Below are 19,750 nucleotides of genomic sequence, written 5' to 3'. Positions count from 1 at the left end.
GGAGGAGGGGAGTGCATTAAGACCAAGATATGGGCCCAGAGTGGAATGATGTTTTGGTCCTATTTCTACACAACTACTTCTCAACTGGCTGATTCACCACTGGATGATAGTGGTGGGTTTCAAACACTTTTAGAAAGGGTTTCCTAAAGATTTGCTATACCCATTCCAGTCAAACAAACTGACTGCTTTCTTTATGATTTTAAAGTACTGTAATGTACGTTGGTGAAAGCGATTCCCATTATAGATATTATCTGGAAAGCGGGAATTAAAATGTAAAATCCAAGGAAGGGATAACCTAGTCATTCCTCATCTGGATAAAAAGTATAAAGCACCAGACAGCACTCCTGCCTTTCTCACTGGACATTGTAAAGCGGATTCTAGTAATGCAAGCAGCTCAGCACTGTTCAAAACATCTAGCTTCTTCATGCGCCACTCCTGACCTGGAAGGAAGGCTCCTGGATAAGATAGAGAAAAGGTTTTCTATTGTAACTTTCAACAACGGTCAGAGTGGCTAACTCCTTAACCATTTCCGGATGCTGTGATCATCAAAATGTGGTCAGATATCAGTGCATATATAGATCTTGTTCCACAAGGCAAAACATTAGTATCCAAGAAGATGAAAGGGAAAAAGCCTCATAAAAAATGAAGGCCTGTGCTTTAGATATAGCATCTACAGGTTTTGTTACCTAACTGGAGGAGCTGTCCTCTAAAGGCAGTGGTAGTTTTGAAATCAACAATGTTCAGACCTGAGGTCCAACGCAAGGTCCAGGACATGTTTTATGAAAGGGATGCGCACTTTGACAAATATGTTAATGATGCAATACAGTAGAATAAGGCTGATACTGATATTGGCAGATCACGTAATGTATTAAATACACCATAGACATCAGCATTTTCAAGGGAACAGAGGGAGGGGACAGTTCTCTTACAAAGGAGGATTTCAGTCATACCGGCATGAGCCATAACCATATCAATATCAACAGTCCTACCGTATGCAACAGCAACAACAATACGGACCTCCACCTTCAGCTGCTTGCTCAAAGCAAGCCTTGTGAAGGAAGCAAGGACCTCAAACTAAGGACTCTACCACAAAGGCAGGGACCTGACAAAGGTTCTGGCCACACAAGTGTTAAAACAGAATACATGACGAGGTTACAGAACTAATTACCTTATTCCAAAAGACCGTTGGGTCTTGGACCAATTACGATTAGGCCACACTTTAGAGTAAATACAAATTCTCATCATACTTTGCCCCCAAGACGACACCCCAATCCATCTTAATTTTCTACAATTGGAATTCATCTCAATGTTAATCAAAGGAGCTCAAGAAAAAGTACCTGTTTCCCAGAGTACCTTTTCCCTCATTAAAAAGAAATCTGGAGAATGAAGATCTATCTTGGACCTCAGAACTAAGCAGATGCTTTTGCATGGTTGCGTTACAAGTAGTGGGTGGCAGCCATTACCAATTAAAAGTTTTCACCTTTGTTCTAAAATCAGCTTCTGGCACCTTCACAAAATGTCTGCTCAACGGCAGCTTATTTGAGATGAGAAAGCCATCAAGTGTTTCCCTACCTCGACGATTGGCTGATAAAGGCTCCTTCTTGTCAGTCTGCAAGAAAGTCAACCAAGGCTTGTCTGCAAATATTCAGTCAACTGGGCCTCACACTAAACAAAGCACTATGTTTCTGGGTGCCGTTCTAGATACCATAGAAAACAAAGCATACTCAACATTAGATAGATGCAACAAACAAATCTAATTGACAGTAATCCTTTACAGATCTCTAATGGGGATGATGCCATTGCCTATCCATTTAATTCCTTTCTGCTGCCTACAAATCAGATGCCTTTCAGGCAGAATTAGGCAAACAGTGGGTTCAAAACCAAGGTTCATTCGAAGAATTGGTAAAATTCACTTTGAGAATGAGAACTGTTCTCCCTTAGTGGATACAAGATCTAAACCTACAGACAGTTCTTCCATTCTTGACATTAATACCACAATTTGTGATGACAACTGATGTCTCCCTCCATGGTTGGAGAGCTCCAATAAAATATTTGGAGGTCAGCAGTAAATGGACTGCTCAAGAAAAAACTGACCACCTCAATCTTCTGGGATTAAGAGGTGTAGAATTAAGCCTTCATGCTTTTCTGCTAAGGATGGCTTTTTTTTCAGGTCTGATACATATAGTCACTATTACAACAGTGCACTACATAATCAAACAAGGAGGAACAAGATCTCTCCTTTTATCTTTTGAAGCACAAAGGATTTGAGAATGGTCATTAAAACATAAAGTTCATCTGAAAGCTGATCATGTCCTCTGCAATCACAATCAGTGGGTGGATAGAATAAGCAGGATGACAAACTCTTCTCACGAATGGGAGCTCAACCAGTATGTCTCTAACAAGATCTTTGCACAATGGGGGAAACCAAACCACAACCTTTTTGCAACAGCTCATAATTGAGTGTCAATTCTATACAAGTTGCCACCAGTAACCATAGTCATGTGGGAATGTTTTTTCAGTATCATGGAAGGAAATTTTTGTGTTTGCTTTGCCTCCGATACCCATGATTCTGAAAGTCTTGAACAAAATGAGAGAAAGGGGAACCATGTCAGATCATTCTAATAGCTCCAGGGTAGCCCAGACAATATTGGTTGACTGAGCTACTTTTCCTTGCAAAGATGAAGCATATGAAGTCGAAGCCAGTTTCCATTCTTTTGGCATGAACAACAACCAAGTGCTTCATCCGGACCTAGAGTCCATGATCTTGTCAGCGTGGATTCTGAATACAATGAGTTCTCCCATTTAGACATTTTACAGGGTTGTAAACAAATCCTTGCTAAAACCAGGGCTGAATCAACTAATACAACTTAACAATTCAGGAGGATTTTTTGTTTGTTTATGGTGTGTGGATAATATCCATCCAGTTTCATCACAACCTCAACAGATGTTATCATGCCTGTTACATTTATCAAAAACGTGTTTTCCTTATAATTCTGCTAAGGTTCATTTAGCAGCTATATCTCTTTATAGTAGATATTCACATAATTCATTCTTGTGGTCAAAAACAATTATTAAAGGATTTTTAAAAGGACGTTTCAGAGCTTTTCCCTCTGGTAAAAAACAAAATATCAAATTCCTTGGCAGCTCAGTACTGTCCCGTTACAGCTAATGAACAGACCCTTTGAACCCATTCATAAAGCAGACCTGAAATATTTTTCCTGAAAACTGGTGGTGCTACTTGCACTCACTTCAGCAAGAAGAGTAAGTGAGATACAAGCTTTCACCATCAAATAACCTTATATAAAATTCAGGGATGATCAATTAATTTCACACAAATGCCCTGATTTATTCTTTAAAGTGTATCCCATTTAATTCATTTAAACAAATCAGTGGTATTGAAAACTTTATTTTAGCACCCAAAAGACCTAGAACCAGTGCCTTCAGGAATACTGAGCAGTTGTTGGTACCATATGGCACTTCTTTGAAGGTCTTGCCCTCTCAAACAGCATAGCACGTTGAATTTCTTTAGCCATAGTTTTTTGCCATAATTTAGCGCGCAGACGCTAACAGAATCAGTGGGAGCCCATTTGATTAAGTATTTCTACATCTACTGCTCTCTTTGCTGGTGTATTGTATAATACGTCTGTAGAGCAGCTGATTGGAAGAACAGACACTTACCCAGCGTTACTATTTGGAGTCATTACTCCAAAACAAGGCAGCAGTGGATCAGGCATTTTTAAAGCATCTTTCCCAGTAGGCTGAGCCTCTTATACCTATTTATCTCAACCCAGCTTCCAATTTTTAATATATGATGATACTAATGTACTTATAGTTCAACTGCTTACTATTCTGATTCATGCATATGACTTTATGAAAGATCCAATACAGGAGAAGGAAAAACGTTACTTAGCTATAATTGTAGTTTTCCAATATTGACATCTTTCAAAGATTCACATGTGACCCACCCTCCACCCATGAGAGGCTCACCGTTTCTAGATTGCACTTTTTTTTAACCATCATCATTAAAGTTTTATATCACCAGCAGCAGCAGTCAAATCTTAGTATGTGGTTGTACAGTACACATTTGTCAGCGTGCTGCAAATGTATCCATAACAAGGCATAACAAAATAGTATGATTGCAGGACATTTCATTCTTCAGTAACCCAACCGGAACATATAACATGAACCTATAACCTCATTCCCCCATGTCAAGACGCAAGAAACTAAGACACATTATAGAAAGTACTACCTGGTGGTGTGTGGGGGGTGGTGGGGTAACAGGTAAGGCGCGGAGAGGGGAGGCCGTTGGCCAGGGTCGATCACACCAGTACCAAGAGCGGCAGGGTCATGTACCCATTATGGTATTACCCCCACATTGAGGGGTGGTAGGAGGGAGACTGTATCTGGTCAAAGGAGGTGCGGCTATCACAAGGGAATGCTGGGAGGGGCTAATTAGAGACTACCTCGCTGTTGAAGAACAGACAGTAATTTGTCCCACGCTGCCACTATTTGGTCCCTTTCTATGGCCAATAGCCTCTTCTTGTCCAAGCGGTGTAGCCTCTGCTGTGCACCATTTGATAGTCTCCGCACACCAGCACTCTGCACTCGGGAGCAGGGCAGCTTTCCAACGCTCTCAGCCGTTGGCCTAACAGCAGCACCAATTTGATTAAACGGTTTGTGGCACTGCCCTTCCTTGGATGGGTTTAGAAAAAGGGGAGAACATTATATGAAATTGTTTGTTGTACTTTTGCTGGCATGTTCAATGTATTAAAAAATGTGTATTTTGGAATATGGGCCTTGTTAGTGCTGGTGTGTATAGGCAATTGATAGTTTCTTCTGAAGAAACATTAAAACTTTTTTTTATTTTTTATTTCTGTCTTGGAAGCCAAATTGACAGCTAGATGTGTACAGAGCCGTCACATGTTGAAGATTATTTTCATATGTATTGTCGCTTCTTCATGGAATAGAGATAAAGTGGAGGCTGGATAGGAGTGGTTTAGCAATTGAGCCTTGTTGAACTCCACAGTGTGCAGTGACAAGTGGTACTGAGATGATACATTGCCTTCGTTGAAATTAGGAAGATGTCTACTTTGGGATACTTATTTATATAGTGAACTTTTTTAGTATCAGTAGAAGAATATCTCCAATTCTGTCCATTTTGATAATCCCGGATGGATAACAAGGCAGATTATTTGAAAGTTTGTAGTTAGTTGTTCCTTTTAACAAAATCTGGGAGAAGGTTGTTGTTTCAGTTAATATTCTGTGATGTGTACTACTAGATATTGATCTTTATTTGGCTAGATCTGATGTACTTAGGTTCTATAGGTTTCATGAAAAGGACCCTGGAGTTTGGAGTGAAAAGTTACTGTGTCTTAGGAGTTGTTCAGTATGTTTTACCTCCATTGCTTGATGTGGTAATTAAGATGGCTTTCATTAGGTTGAGAGCGCAAGCGCTCTGATGTGTTGTAATCTATCTGTGGGCTCTTAACCACGCCCACCGCACGCCGATCACTATCACACGTTCGTGGGCTTGCCTTTCAAAAAATCCTTTATCATTGTTAAACTCCTTACGTTTGTCCCTCCTTGGGGTAGTTTTGTTACCACCTTGGCCATCGACCCTGTTACATGGACTGTTTCACGTTTGCCGATACGTTTGACTGCAAGCGAACTTCTTTTCAACTCTCCTTTGCTCTCAGAGCAGCAGTGGTGCTTTGAATTGGCTTGCTTACGTCAACTGTTTTACTTTTCATTATTAATTTACATGGCAAGAAAAGTTCAGTTAGGAATTTACAATGCTAATAACTCTAACTCGAGCAAACGCGCGACCCATTGAATTGCAAATGCTTGTTTTTTTTTGTGGGAGCCAAGATAGATACCAAAGAAGCATATTTTGTGCTTCAATGAGAGAAGTTGTATTTCTACACGGGAATTCCACTTTACCAGTTGTCATTGTCATCAACGGGGAGGAAGAGGTAATGATGATGGGCATTAAGGTAGCATGCATACATTTGGTACTCTATTCAAGACTGCATGGACAGTGCAGGAGAGGTATGACAATTATTGGTTGCAGATCTCGGAGAATTCGAGATAATCTAATGTTTGCAACAGTAAGGTTGGTGAAGGCAGACAAATATGCCTTATAACCGAACAAAGAATCATAACCTGGCAAAGAAACAAATTACATAAATGTATCCACGTTATACTTTTTTGTACTCCTTGAACTTCCCCATTAGGAGTATCATGATGAGTTCAATAACGTTAGAGTTAAAAAGTGAGGCCTGGTATAAAACCCTGAAGCTGGTGTCAAGCTTGTGCGGGGGGGAACATGTCTGTATGCCTCTTAGCATGAGGAAAGCCCTATTTTATTGCAAACATTACTGTAAAATAATCAGGTTCATGCTCAGATGCGTGCTTAAACCCATACCGACGTCTTCATTAATCTCCACTGTGATGATTTGAAAATAGTCAATAAAATATTATCGTGTTTTTTATTTTAATTATGCGATAGAAACACTAACAACGTTTCCCAACAAAAATCCATTGATCTGTCTGAATGAAACGTTTAAAGTTCAGTTTAACATTTAAGGAGTAAATGTTTTCCAAAGGGACTCGTAGCCATTGATTTTCTGTCGGTTTCATGAGCTGAAGCTCAAAGCCCAATGGTCTGCAGAGACCAGCAGGGGTTTATTATAGAACTACACGGAGGTATGTAAAGTAAACCATCTTCACTGTTTCCCCCCTTTATTGTTTTTCTGCAGAGGTTACAATAAAAGCACTTAAAGAGAAAATTAGAGAATATGAACAGACTCTGAAGGCCCAAGCAGAGAGTATAGCCCTCGAGAAAGAACAACAGTTACAGAATGACTTTGCAGAAAAAGAGAGGTAGGCAATAAGGCACTATTGGTGGTGTTCAGCACTGCATTGCTTTGTGAGAGAAACTGTGCTGTCAATAAGGGCGAGATTGATAGTGGTGTGTTGCTGACGTTTTGATAACTGAGACTGTGTCTGTTAACTAATCACTTGTGTTATGCGTGATTGCAGATGGAGTGGTAAATATCAGTAATTAGTCTAGTTTAAAAGATCTATGCAAATCCTGATTGTTCTGTTCTTTTGTGAATATAGAAAATTTCAAGAGGCACAATTGTCCACATCCTCAAAGCTCGACGAAGCTGAAATCAAAGTTCAAACTCTGCAAACAGGTTTGCCATTTTTATTTTGACTCCGTTTGGTTGAGGCATAAGAGATTTGTGCTGGCCCGAATGTTTTGTTTTGCAAGATATTATTTTAATTTAATGTATTGTGCATGCAAGTGTTGCATTCTCTAGAATATATAGAAATTCCCTTGCTGCTGGTTCATAGCATTCATGTTTGTTGCTGTATTAATCGCAGTTTGAGCTACCTTGCTACTGACATCATTGAAATGTTTGTATTCAGTGTTGATAATGAGCGCTAATACTGGGAATATTACAAAGCAAAGTCCTCTACAGCAATACAAGTCTAGCTATGCTCACCAAACTGAAGATATAAACATGCTAGTAACCCAAATTCCGCCGTCCTTCAGTCCTCGACCTTGCTTGGGAATCGCTGAACAAAATGCCAGCAAGGTAGCTAACACCATTTTTGTTGTGAAGTCAACGCCTCGTTAGAAGCCAGGCCAAGCCATCTAACCATTTTAAATATAGCACTACCGGTCAACTTGGTACATTAAATTTAGTGCATTTTTTAATAGTGGCCTTTATCTATAATGAAACAGTTGCGAACCTTGACCCAAACCATACTTGAGTGATTATTGCAATAGATTAAAATGAACAAAGGTTTTCGAAAGGCTCCATTGCTGACCCATGGAATGAAATCATAGTAATTGTATCAGCTACAAATCTTACCAGAAGGTATCTTTTGTAGAATGATGTGCCCATTAAGGTCTCCCAAGGTGAATTTCGATCTGAAAATTGACGGTGATATCTTCAGTTCCCCATCATCTCTCCTCCCAATGCTCTACAAATGACAAAGTTAAAAGCTCCACTGCAATACACTCTTCTATACGTCCATAAAATGTAGTACATGCAACTTGCAGAAACATGCAACACAACAACAAAACCTATATCAACCTACTTCTCTCTCCCGCTGGCCATCACATAAAGACATTATTTTTCTGTTATGCCGCACTTTATTGCCTTCGCCTTGGTCAAGTTGTCTTGTCATTTACTCTTCAAACTCTATGTAGCCCAATGTTTTAATCTAATGACCAATACCAGTTGTTCTTTGATGAAATGTTACTGTTTGTAACGGATGCCATCAAAGGTTTAGTTGGCTGAAAGTCCAAATAAATACAACTTAGTTACCAGAATGCCATTAAAAAAAATAAGCCCACAATTAGACCTTTGTTTTAAAGAGGGATCTGGCAAAGGGTGCATTTATGTGTAACACAAGGGCGATGGCTGTGTATTTGTCCTATTATGAAACGTGTAGGTAATGCTGCCTTTGCTCTCTTCCTGGTCAAGATTCAGAAATTCTTGTTATAGAAAATTACTTCCTTTCCTATTTTTTGGTCTTCTTTGCCGATTTTGAATATCATTTACTTTTACTGTTATTTGGTGTCAATCTTAGCATTGGTTTGCATTTTGCTCCTTTTTATGGGCGAGAACAAAGTGCTGCGTCCATTCTGTAATCTCTCTTTGGGCTTTAAACCACGCCCATGCCACGTCAGTCACTTACATTGGTTCGTGGGCTTGCCTTTTAAAATCCGCTTGCTTTCATTTGTGAAATGCATGCATACGTCATGCCTTTTCTGGTGTTAAGTCCACCTACACAGCACCGGTAAAGTATCAAAAACATACGAGGCTCGATGTTTTCAGCCTGGAGTCTGGACTACTTTATCTGTTTATTTTACATGCAGCGCAATCGCACTGCATTTTAAATAGTGGGATCGCACTGCGTTTTTTTTTTTTTTTGCTTTACAACGCTAATAGCTCTAATTCGAACAAATGCGAGACCCGTTGCATTGAAAATGCTTGTTTGTTTCTGTATTCTGTTCTGCTTTGAACGGTGTATTGTTTATGGTCTAATTAACCGACTCTCTAGAGGAAAGTTTACAAACTGTACCAACATTTTGCAGTTTGAAACAGATGACTCTTGCTATGAATTCTTGAAATGAAGCCATGTTTCACAGTCAGTCTTAACCCTGTCATCTTGATGCTTCAGGATGTAAATCCCCACACTACAATGACAACACACCCATCGTCCCACTTTAAAACCTAGCATCCCTTTCTTATATGCCTCACTCTGGCAGCTCATCTTTGGAATGGAGAATGTAAACGAGCATTTAAAGAGTAAACCATGGTTTCTTGTTTTCTAGTCACATTTAGGTATTGAGTGCTTAATATAATCTAATATTCATTACATTCTGGTGGGCTCTGCTAGTTAACATGGTCATTTAATACATACACCTCAGCTTGGATATACATTTTTTGGTGGTAACTTGCTTGATATTGGAATTGTATTTTTTTTTTAAAGAGCAGCAGCAATGCTGCTTAAGGAAGGTGTCCCCTGGAGATAGTAATTACAGAATAAGCCTTAATTGTTAAACAGCTTAACAATAGCAATTCTAAATGTTGGATCAGATAACTGAAGACTATTTTCTTCTCTGCTTATTGTGACAGGCCCTATGAGCTATGCTTTTGACTATTGTTTGATGTATGCAGTATGATTAACCTTATTTCTGTGCATAACGCACTCTTTGTATATTTTCCAGCCTTGGAGAAAACCCAGTCGGAATTATTTGACCTGAAAACAAAATATGATGAAGAAACAGCTGCAAAGTAAGTTTTAGCAAACATTTACTACCTCCATCTTGCAGTTGTGTTACGGACATCTGTGGTCTTCAGATATGATTCATGTTGTTCATCTCTCTGTAGGCTAATGCATCTGAGACTGATAATGCTAGGAGAATGCAATTAATGTTTATTAAAAAAAATGCATCGTCCAACGTTTACATCTGAACAATCTGAAGGTTTCTTCGTTTGGTAGTATGTATGAAGTGTCAGAGGTCTACAGCACCAGCGTTAAGAAAGCAGACTTGCCTTTTGTTTAAAATCGTTTTATTGATTTAGTTGCACCTTGCAACTATATCTATAAATTAGTTTGCAATGTCCTCAGTCAAATCGTTCGTCATATTCTAGAATTGACAAATAAAACGTAATATCCTATTGGGCTCACAACAGTGCATCATGTCAAAATGATATTATTGTAAATTAAAGAGAAATTGCCCCTAACCCACCACATTTTTTTTTTTTTTTTTTTTTTTTTTAATATAACTTAAAGGCTGGTACACACAAAAGGAAAAATAGTGATAACTTGTTGGGATACAAATTCCACAGGAGGATGAAGGGGGAGGAAAATTGGCCATTCCTCCAGCTACATCAAGTCACTCAATTATCATTCTAGCTAATCTCCCTCCCCATCACCTAACTTAATATTCATGGAGATCTGAACCCTGAAATGGCAGAAAAAGAGTATAAATAGGGCAGATTTTTCAGAATGTTCTGCCTAATTATGTTTGGAAGGTCAGAGAAGAGCACATTTCCCAATATATCAGTCTGCTTTCTTCAGTCCTTCTTCTTGTTTAAGAGGGACAAGGGCATAAGCAGCAAAGCCATTGGTACTCAAACAGCCATACATTTTTGAGCCCCCCTCTAGTTATTTTAGGCTAAAAGTTAGCTTTATCCTCTGCAAGTCAGTCATCCAATGTCTGTCTCAAAGTCTTTGGCCATAGGTACAGCCTTCTCAGCTCCATTTACAAAATACCCTGCTTCACCCAGGGAATTAATTTGTCAGGATTCCTCCTCCGTATTCTACTGTTATTAGGGGAAATAAGTTAGTGTGTAGGGTTATTTCCATTTTCAGCCTTTAAAAGGGTGTGAATACAGAGTAATATTTGTCCAGGTCTCTTGTCAGCACCAGCAGCTTATGGAATAAGAGATTCAAAATATTTAAGAAAACATGAAGGGCATTCCAAAAGCCTTGAAACATAAAATATATTCTCCTTACTCATTGAAATAAAAAGTGTCCTTCCTGCAATGCATCCAGTTCTTGCTGCATGCACCTAAAAGAATAGAAATAGTTACTCTGCATTCAGTCATTCTAAATTTCCAAATTTACTTTATTGAAATAGATTACAAACATCTTTTTCAAAACTACATACGTTCTAATTTCCTTTACCACCTATCACACAATTAATTGCTCAAAGTAGAATCTCAGGTTTGGCATCATGGAGGATGAGCAAATTACCCTGCATCAAAACTTGAATTTCAGTTTAAATTGATTGAAACCTAACAAGGTCCTCATAAAAAAAAAAAAAAAAACATACCCTCTATTGTCAGTTCGTTGCCACAGTCCCTCCAGATCACCCTCCATTGTCAACTTCGTCCCCACCCCTATAGCCCACCCTCTGTTGTCAACTTGCACTCTCTGCTCCTATTCCACCTACCCGCCATGGTCAACTTGCTCTCACGGCCCGTCTCTCCCACCCTCGATTGTCAACTTGCTCTCTCACCCCTCCCACCTACTGTTGTCCATTTGCTCCATCCATCCCCTCCTTTGACCCTTCTTTGTCAATTTGCTCCCCCTTGCATTCCCACCTACCTTCCATTGTCCTCTTGCTTACCCTTCCCCTTCTGCCTACCCTCGTTTGTCAGTTTGTGTCCTAGCGCCCTCCTATCCATGTGCTTCCCCGTTGACTGTCGCAAGTCCGCTTACCTCCCCTGCATCCATTTCTACCGCGGTGCCTCCCTTCTTGCTGACTCATGCTCAGAAGACCCTGTTTAAAAAAAAAATAATAATAATAAACTCATTAGCACTGGCTGCTTTATAGCGCTTTAAAAAAAACCTATATGTAGACATACCTCACAGCAGCAACGCTGCTGTGCCGGTGGATAATAATCATTGCCAAAGCCAATAGCTTTCATAGGTGTGTGTGTGTGATGTGAGATATATATTATATAACAAACTTTCCCCAGAGTCACTGGCCACAGTGACAACAGTAGGAGGACAGGCGTGGAACACCCGTAATATTGTCCCATGCCGAAAAGCTCCAGATTTGCAGCTATATCAGAATGAAATCACTTACTGCTGCAGAATTCGAGGTGTAGGCGGTGTTTACTGGTGGTGTCCTCATGAAATTTTCATACGATATACATATCAATTGGGCTAGATTCATTTTTAGTTGCAGGTTAAACTCTAAAATGCTCAGAGGAAAGTAACCAAAGTAATTGGCTTTGCAACCCTCAAGACGAGCACCACAAAGTAAACTCTTTATTCCTACCTTTGGTGTAGTCCTAATTGGGGGCACAGTGTTAAGCGCTAGTAACAAATTTGGTACCATGTGGTTGCTAGGTAAGATTTTTTTGAGAAACGACGGAAACCATGCCTGTTGTTTTACACTCTACGGTGGTCTCGCCTTATGCGGAGGATTTGAATACTAGAGATTTGTGTCTTTAAGGAATCATCTTAGCTATGTTACTTACTACAGTTGCATGGTAACAGTTTTATATCAACTAAGTAAAACTGTCGACAACAAGCAGCTTTTCTGCCCATCACCTTTTAAAGAATCTTTCTGAATCGCAAATGATAAACGTAGGTGCCATTAAACAGATATGGATATTGTGCTGACAGAACAAAATACAAATATAATTTTTAAATGCGGCAATAAGCTTAAAAATTGCACAGGTAATCATTACACCAATTCGGGCTCTAGTTTTGGTAGACTGATGGGCAAACGAGGGATAGTTTTATTTACCTATGACAGCTGCCTTTGTCTTAATGAGACACCTTTAATGTTGATCATTAACACATTCTCTAAAACTGATTTTTAACCAGCGGAGTACAAACGCACGGTAGGGGACTGCATGTTTATTAGCTATCTCTACGGTATTAGATGAGTTTAGTTACCAAAAACTATTTACCATTTGATACTGGTTTATTTTCTTTCTCCTGTTAGGTGTGTACCAGATCCTGGCGCATGAGTGTCCATCGAAGGCCTAGCAGGCCCAAATCCTTTACCTATTTACTTGACGACCTCCATGCAAATCAGCTGTGTTTATATTAATTGTATGGAAATTTCCCATGTGGATATTCACATAAGATTTCTGAACCAATGTGGACATTTCGAGTCATATGAAGTGCTAGAAGGCATGTGATGCAGTCTGAGTTACTGACTTCATCTCGGGCTGCTTTCACTGTCACCTGGGCATATTGTTATCTTTGCCTTTCGCCGGTTATTGGATTTTAGGGCTTGATACAGCTGCTTCCTGTCAATTGACTCTTGTTCTCAATCTTTCTAATACTTGAAAGATGTTTAATTAAGCATGGAGGGATGATCATTGATTGTCATGGCTGTTAAAATAATTCCCTGCTGGGTCTGTGTACCCCGAGCACCTTTTCAGAGATGCATTGACCATTGAAGTATCACACAAGGTGTTATGGTCCATCTGTCCTTATAATGAACTGCTCTATGTAAAAACATATCAGAGGCTAAATTGTTTGCTGGAAAAAAAAAACATTTGAACCCTAATGAGCAGTTTCAAACCTACATTGCAGTATCTGATGTGCAAGAAAGGGATGAACGTGTATAAACTGTAGGAAAAATGTAGCCTGGTAGGTTTACACTAAAAACACAGGAAAAAGACTCCTGTCTCTGATTCCAGGAGCTTTCCTTACTCATAAAGCATTCTATCAGCCGTTGCCTCCCAGTCAGTTCCTTTTTTTTCCAGCTCTTGTGAGTATTCTCAGTGCACATGTGAGAATTCACACCTCGTTTTTTGACTAAAATTTGTAAGCACATTTTAGATTTTTTCATTTTTACTCACAAGTGCCTTCTCTTTTTGAGGAGTGTCCCTTCTAGAAGGAGGGGAATTATGTTTCTGACCCGAATCAAGGTCTGTGTGGTGTAACTACGTGTCTCATTCTGTCGAAGGTTGCAAAATATTATTAAAACAAAAGCCTAAAAGGTCCTTGAGGATAAGATATGAGAGCAGACGAAGGAAAAGTAAAGGCTAGACGTCTAGCCTTTTCTTCTACTGGCTTTCGTCCTCTCTGTTGTCTCCTGCTTCCTCTAAAGCAGTGGTTCTTAACCTTGTGACTTCTGTGGTCCACCTCCCCCCCCTTGTCATTAATGGAAACCAGGGACCCCCACTTAATCATTATTGGAAACCGGGAACCTTCAATGAGTCATTAGTAGAAGTTGGGGACAGCAGCCTAAGTATTTTAGTTGATCTGAACTGCAAAATACATAATAAATACAGAAACAGGTATTCATCGAATATACAAATTATGTAATATTTGAATTAATTCACAAACAAATTAAAAAAAACTAAAATAAATTATGGGGAAGGTTGCAGCTTTTCTAAACTTAATTGAGGCCAATCATCATCCATATTATATTCTTTTTGATGCATTTTCTCTGCTCCCCCGAATCAATCTGAGCATACTAACTTAACGTCTAGCCTCAGTTTTCAAATTCCTTCCTGTTTACTGAACATTTTAACATTTCAGTTTTACATTTTTGCTTCTTTATTTAAATATACTTTATTAACCTTTTAATTTTATTTAATTTTTTGAGCTGTCTGGGACCCCTGGTGTAGGTTTGGAGGACTCCCCAAGGGCCGTCGGATCACAGGTTAAGAACCTCTGCTCTAAAAGATAGCTGGCTTCTAAAAAGGACTCCCACAGGGTGAGAGCCAGAGAAAGGTGATTGTCAGAAAAAGAAATACACAATATCATCCCCAACATCTTTCGTAATGGGTGCCTAAAATAACAGGGTTGAAGTCAAGACCATCAACTCCGACCTGCTCTTCATTGAAGGCGGGCCCACCATCTACCACTTATGGATGTCCTGGAGAATACTTAGAACAGCGGCAGCCTAAGAAGCCTGGTCTGTTGATGTCTAAGACAACTCATCAATCAAATATCTAACATTGCATTTAATGCCTAAACCTGCTTACCTATCGAAGCCAGGAGCCACTCGGCACCTGTTGAAAAAATAAAGGGCTCCACAACAGGATCCGGATTTTCTAAATTCTTACTCAAAGCCAGATTCTGTTAGAGTGCCTGTGGTCAGGAGACTACCGCTCTGCCAGAGCGGTAAAGCAAGCAACAGGATGCTACTGACAGGCAGGTATGTGGTACAGCAGCTACCCATCTAAACAATGCCAGCGCAATGGTTCTCAGAAGAAAGGGGGAAATTTGTGTGGGCATGAGAAAATGTAATTGTGATCTTCCAAAAAATTTGCCTGTTTTGCAACATGAATCTTTTCTGGATTCACATGCTATGCATTGCTCCGCCATCTAGTGGTTGGGTCTGGAATTCAACTTGTCGTTTTCTTTAGTCCTTTCTTTTTTTGTTGTTGTTGTTGGGTGTCAATGTATCTGCCCATTTGGTGCTTCCTGTGGCGTCCTATCTGCTCCTTCAGAAGCTCCCAACTTTGGTCGCCATCTTCAGTTTCTTTTTTTTTCCGCCATTGGGTTTGGAAGCCTGCTGAAGGATCTCCAGTACAAGGAAGATGTTTTAGGAAGAAAGTCGTCAAAATTTACCAAAGTAGTTTACCATCACTGACAGTATTCGGAGGAAAAGGTGAATTTCTTTCAAGGGATTTTCTAGAATGCCAGTTCAGGGGGCTCCCTGAAGGGCCTGATGGAGAAGACACCATTCCAGTGTTGATAGAAGTGCCACCACAAGTTCTTACAAAAAACACCTGGTCTTGAATCTTTAGCTTCTTGTCAACCACCAAAGCAAGGACTGCAACAGCTGCTCGGTCTTCATGTTGAAGACACTGAGGGGGAGAGAGAGACAGAGGCGAGCCGATCACAGCATGCAGAGCCAACAGACAACACCATCCCTAAGGAGCCTGGGTCTCTCAAGAGAATAAGAGGAGAAGGTTGCTGAGGAAGCAGAGGGAGAGACTTCGGACATACAAATTAAGATTGTTGACATCGAAGGTCAGGTGACCAAAAAGATGAAGAGAACAGAAATAAGAGTCTCATCGACCTCGAAAACACTGCCTGAGTCATGACAATCTGACTCAAGGACGTAAAAGGGAGCCTCGGTGTCGAAGCTATCACCGACCGCAGGTACTCCCAAGACAAAGATCCCCCCAGATCCTTCGAAGGAGACTCCACAGGTGTACAAGAGAAATCCAAGCCGTCGAAAGACAGTCGAGGAAAAGACGCTTTGATATTGAAAACAGACAGGCCACAAGCAGAATATGAAGCTCGATGATCGATGTGTCTTCAAAGGACTCTTCGACGCCAAAGAGGAAGACACTAATTCTCGATGCTGAAGAAAAGGCATCAGAAATAGAATGAAAGAGGTGGTGCCTCGAAGCCAAGATGGCCAGTCTTTTCCAAAAAAAGAGGGACTTTGACGAAAGTCTAAAGGAGTTTTCTATATGTGCTGAAACAGCACATGGAGAAAGAGGTTGAAGAAATACAACCTCCCCTTACTTCTGATCCCCAAGAGCAGGAAGAAGACCTCTTCTACAAGGAGGAATAGGAACAGTTAACTGAAGTACATCATGGCTCGGAGACTGAGTATGTAGAGCAGTGGTAGTACCTGGACACAGACTCCCCTGTAGAAGGTGTGGATAGTTATCCCTCGAGGCCTTCGCCCCTGGACGACATAGGCATGTACAATTGTTGATGATGTACCTCCCTGATCTATTTAGGAAAAGGACAGTGCAGTTAGTGGGCAGTGGCAAAAACATCGCCAACACATGCCTAAAGTCTGCATTGGATGCTGCGGATACATCTAGCGGACAAATGCTGATGGACATAACACTCAAGAAGCATACATGGCTGAGAATATCATTGATTTAGGCCGGAGGTACAGGGCAGCATCCTCAACATCCCATTCAACAGAGAGAAGTTGTTTGGCAGTACGGTTGATGAAAAACTTAACCAGTTAAAATAGAACAATGAGATGGCAAATTCGATGGGAGCATTGCAATTTTTTTGAGTGCGCATGGGAGCAGCACCATCATGCAAACCCACAGGGAGATTAAGTTCCCAGGTGAGAACTTCACACCAAAGCTTTCAAGGAAGCAGACAAATTGCTTAAACTCAGTAAGGTTGACAATACCCACAACTAAGCCATCAGTCATTTTGTGTAAGGGGAAAAGGAAGGGGTCAACTTCGCGCTCACTAGAGAGATTCTACTTTTACACACAAGTGAGGGTGCAAAAGTGAGATACCTCTAACAAAAGCCTTCAATGAGAAGCATCTACAAAGAACAAGAACTCCCACACATAACCCAGTAGGAGGTAGATTAAAAGAATTCCTTCAGAAGTGGAGGAAAATAACGTCAGACAAATGGATATTGATCTTAATTCAATTCGGATATTGCATAGAATTTCAATAATTCCCACTGGCAAAGGGACTAAAGAAAAAGGCCCATTCCCAAAAAGAAAAAGCACATCTCCTCAAGGAGGTGGAGAAATTGCTGGCAGAAAAAAGCAATAGAGACAGTTCAGAGACAAGAAATCAACAAGGGAAGCTACTCAACTCATTTCCTAATTCCTAAAGTAGACAGCTCTCTATGACCAATTCTAGACCTCAGGTTTATAATCAAGTTCATAAAGACACAAAGATTCAAGATGACATAAGTAGGAGAATATACGGCAACAATAGACTTAAGACACCTGCTTGCACAGCCCAATGAATGTGCAACAAAAAATACCTAAGATTTGTGGTAAACAAAATTCACTACCAGTTCATAGTACTGACATTTGGGATAAAATCAGTCTGAGGGTGCTTACCAAGTGTTTAGCAGCACACCTCAGAAGGCAAGGCATACATGTCTACCCGTACCTAGTAACTGGCTAGTAAGAGCAAATTCTTACAAGTGCAAAGACAACATCCAATAGGTTATATGGACTCTGTTTTCATTAGGATTCTCTATAAACCTGGAGAAGTCCACAACCAGCACAAGAAAATATATTTCTGGGAGCAGGAATAAATTCCATTCAGGGGGAGGTGTTTCCCAACGAAAAGAGAACACACATTTATTGATTGCAGAGACACAGCCTTACCAGAAGGAGCAAGCTCTGACAGTGAGGATGGTTGGGAAACTACTAGGAAAAATGGCGTCATGCATTCCCCTAATCCCATACGCAAGGCTCACCTCCCCCTCAATGTCTTTGAAATAGGATTCTTGAATCAGATAATTTTGTAGCGCGTAAAAGAAGCAAGGTAGGGACATCATTTTAAATAGGGCTGCCCTGCCCAAAAGGGAGAGGAGCATTGTCCTCCAGTGCTAAACATCTTACTTTAGACAAGCAAGGGGCGGCATTAAGTTATTGGCATAGAAACTGTTGGGGACGAGGGTGACCTAGATTCCCAGATATTGAAATCCATCTTTCACTATCCTTGCTCCACACTCTGGAGGGATTCGTAACTTATCCCCAATGGAGTATGTAGATTAGGCTTATCTGCCAATTGATGGTATAGCCTGAGTAGGTTTGAATTATGCAAGTATATGCATTCCTCCTACTGATAATGGTAGGTCAGAGATGTAAAGCAGAATGTCTTCTGCGTATATTGAAATCCTGCCCTCCCAATCGTCCTACTATCACAGGCCCTGAAATAGGGGTTCTTGCCTAATCCAGGTCGGTAAGGGCTTCAGGGCAAGGATGAATAATAGTGGTGAAAGCGAGCATCCTTGACGGGTGCCGCGTTGGAGCCAAAATGTCTGGGACACACCGCCATTGACCGTAACTTGGGCCAGGGGTTCGGTTTATAGGAGCTTGACCCATTGCAAGTACTGTGGGCTGAAGCCCATCTTTTGTAACACCACAAACATATAGAGCCATTCTATGTTGTCAGAAGCCATCTTGGCATCTAACAAGATCACCAGGGCGTCTTCATGTAATGAGGCAGTCATCCCCAGAACCAGCTGGAGTCTCCACAGATTTTAGGTTGGGTTTCTGCCTGGCATAAAGCCAGTTTGGTCAGGGTGGACAAGGGTTGTTATCACTTGCACTAAACGTGAGGCCAGTACATTTGCCAGGATCTTAATTTCCGCTTTTAAAAATAATATGGGCCTATAGGATGCGCATTCGTCTAGTGGTTTACTGTCTTTATGAATGACCACTATATTTGATATTTGTTGGTCTCTAAGAAGAGAACCTGTAACACAACTTTGGAACATTTTGATCAGGTATGGGAAAATCTTTGCTGCTGTGAGCTTGTAAAGTTCTATGGGGATCCTGTTAGGGCCTACCGCCTTGCCTGGATGTAGTTCTCTAATAGCTTTGACTATTTCTGATTCAGTAACATCTCCTAACATGTTTCTGCCCTCTATTGGACCTGAAAGTTGAAGATCGTCGAATAATTCCGTGGACTCGTCTACAGTAGCGGTCGCTACCGGCAAGTACAATTGAGTGTAATATGTAGCAAAAACCTCTGCTTCCATCTGTTTTCCTCGTACAAGCTTGCCTGCTTTGAATGGCTGAGACTCATAGGTTAGCTTTTTTGCATCTATAGAGACACGCAAAGTGTTTTCTGGCTTTGTCGCCAGCTTCATAGAGACTATACTGAATCTTACAGTAATCATTTTTGGCCGCATTGGTAGCTAGGTCTTTATACTCCTGCTGTTTCAAGCTGAGCATGTGCTGGATGTTTTGATCTGTCTTGGTCATGAGTTCAGATACTAGTCTGGTCATTTCCCACTCTAGTGTATCCATTTGTGCCTGCTTGTCTTCGA

General features: G+C 40.5%; 1 protein-coding gene across 4 annotated transcripts in view; it reads left to right on the top strand.

Moving 5' to 3' along the window:
* Positions 1-19,750, top strand: part of CUX1 (cut like homeobox 1) — a 1,145,546-nt gene that overhangs the window by 369,555 nt on the left and 756,241 nt on the right. For all 4 annotated transcript variants that reach the window (XM_069226953.1, XM_069226954.1, XM_069226952.1 and 1 more), the window contains exons 6-8: positions 6,759-6,882; positions 7,123-7,199; positions 9,752-9,818. In XM_069226953.1, coding sequence (XP_069083054.1) covers positions 6,759-6,882; positions 7,123-7,199; positions 9,752-9,818 — 268 coding nt within the window. The remainder of the gene's footprint in view (positions 1-6,758; positions 6,883-7,122; positions 7,200-9,751; positions 9,819-19,750) is intronic.

This window comes from Pleurodeles waltl, chromosome 3_2, assembly GCF_031143425.1.
Source record: "Pleurodeles waltl isolate 20211129_DDA chromosome 3_2, aPleWal1.hap1.20221129, whole genome shotgun sequence".
Lineage (NCBI taxonomy): Eukaryota > Metazoa > Chordata > Amphibia > Caudata > Salamandridae > Pleurodeles > Pleurodeles waltl.
This window is presented reverse-complemented; position numbering and strand designations above follow the sequence as displayed.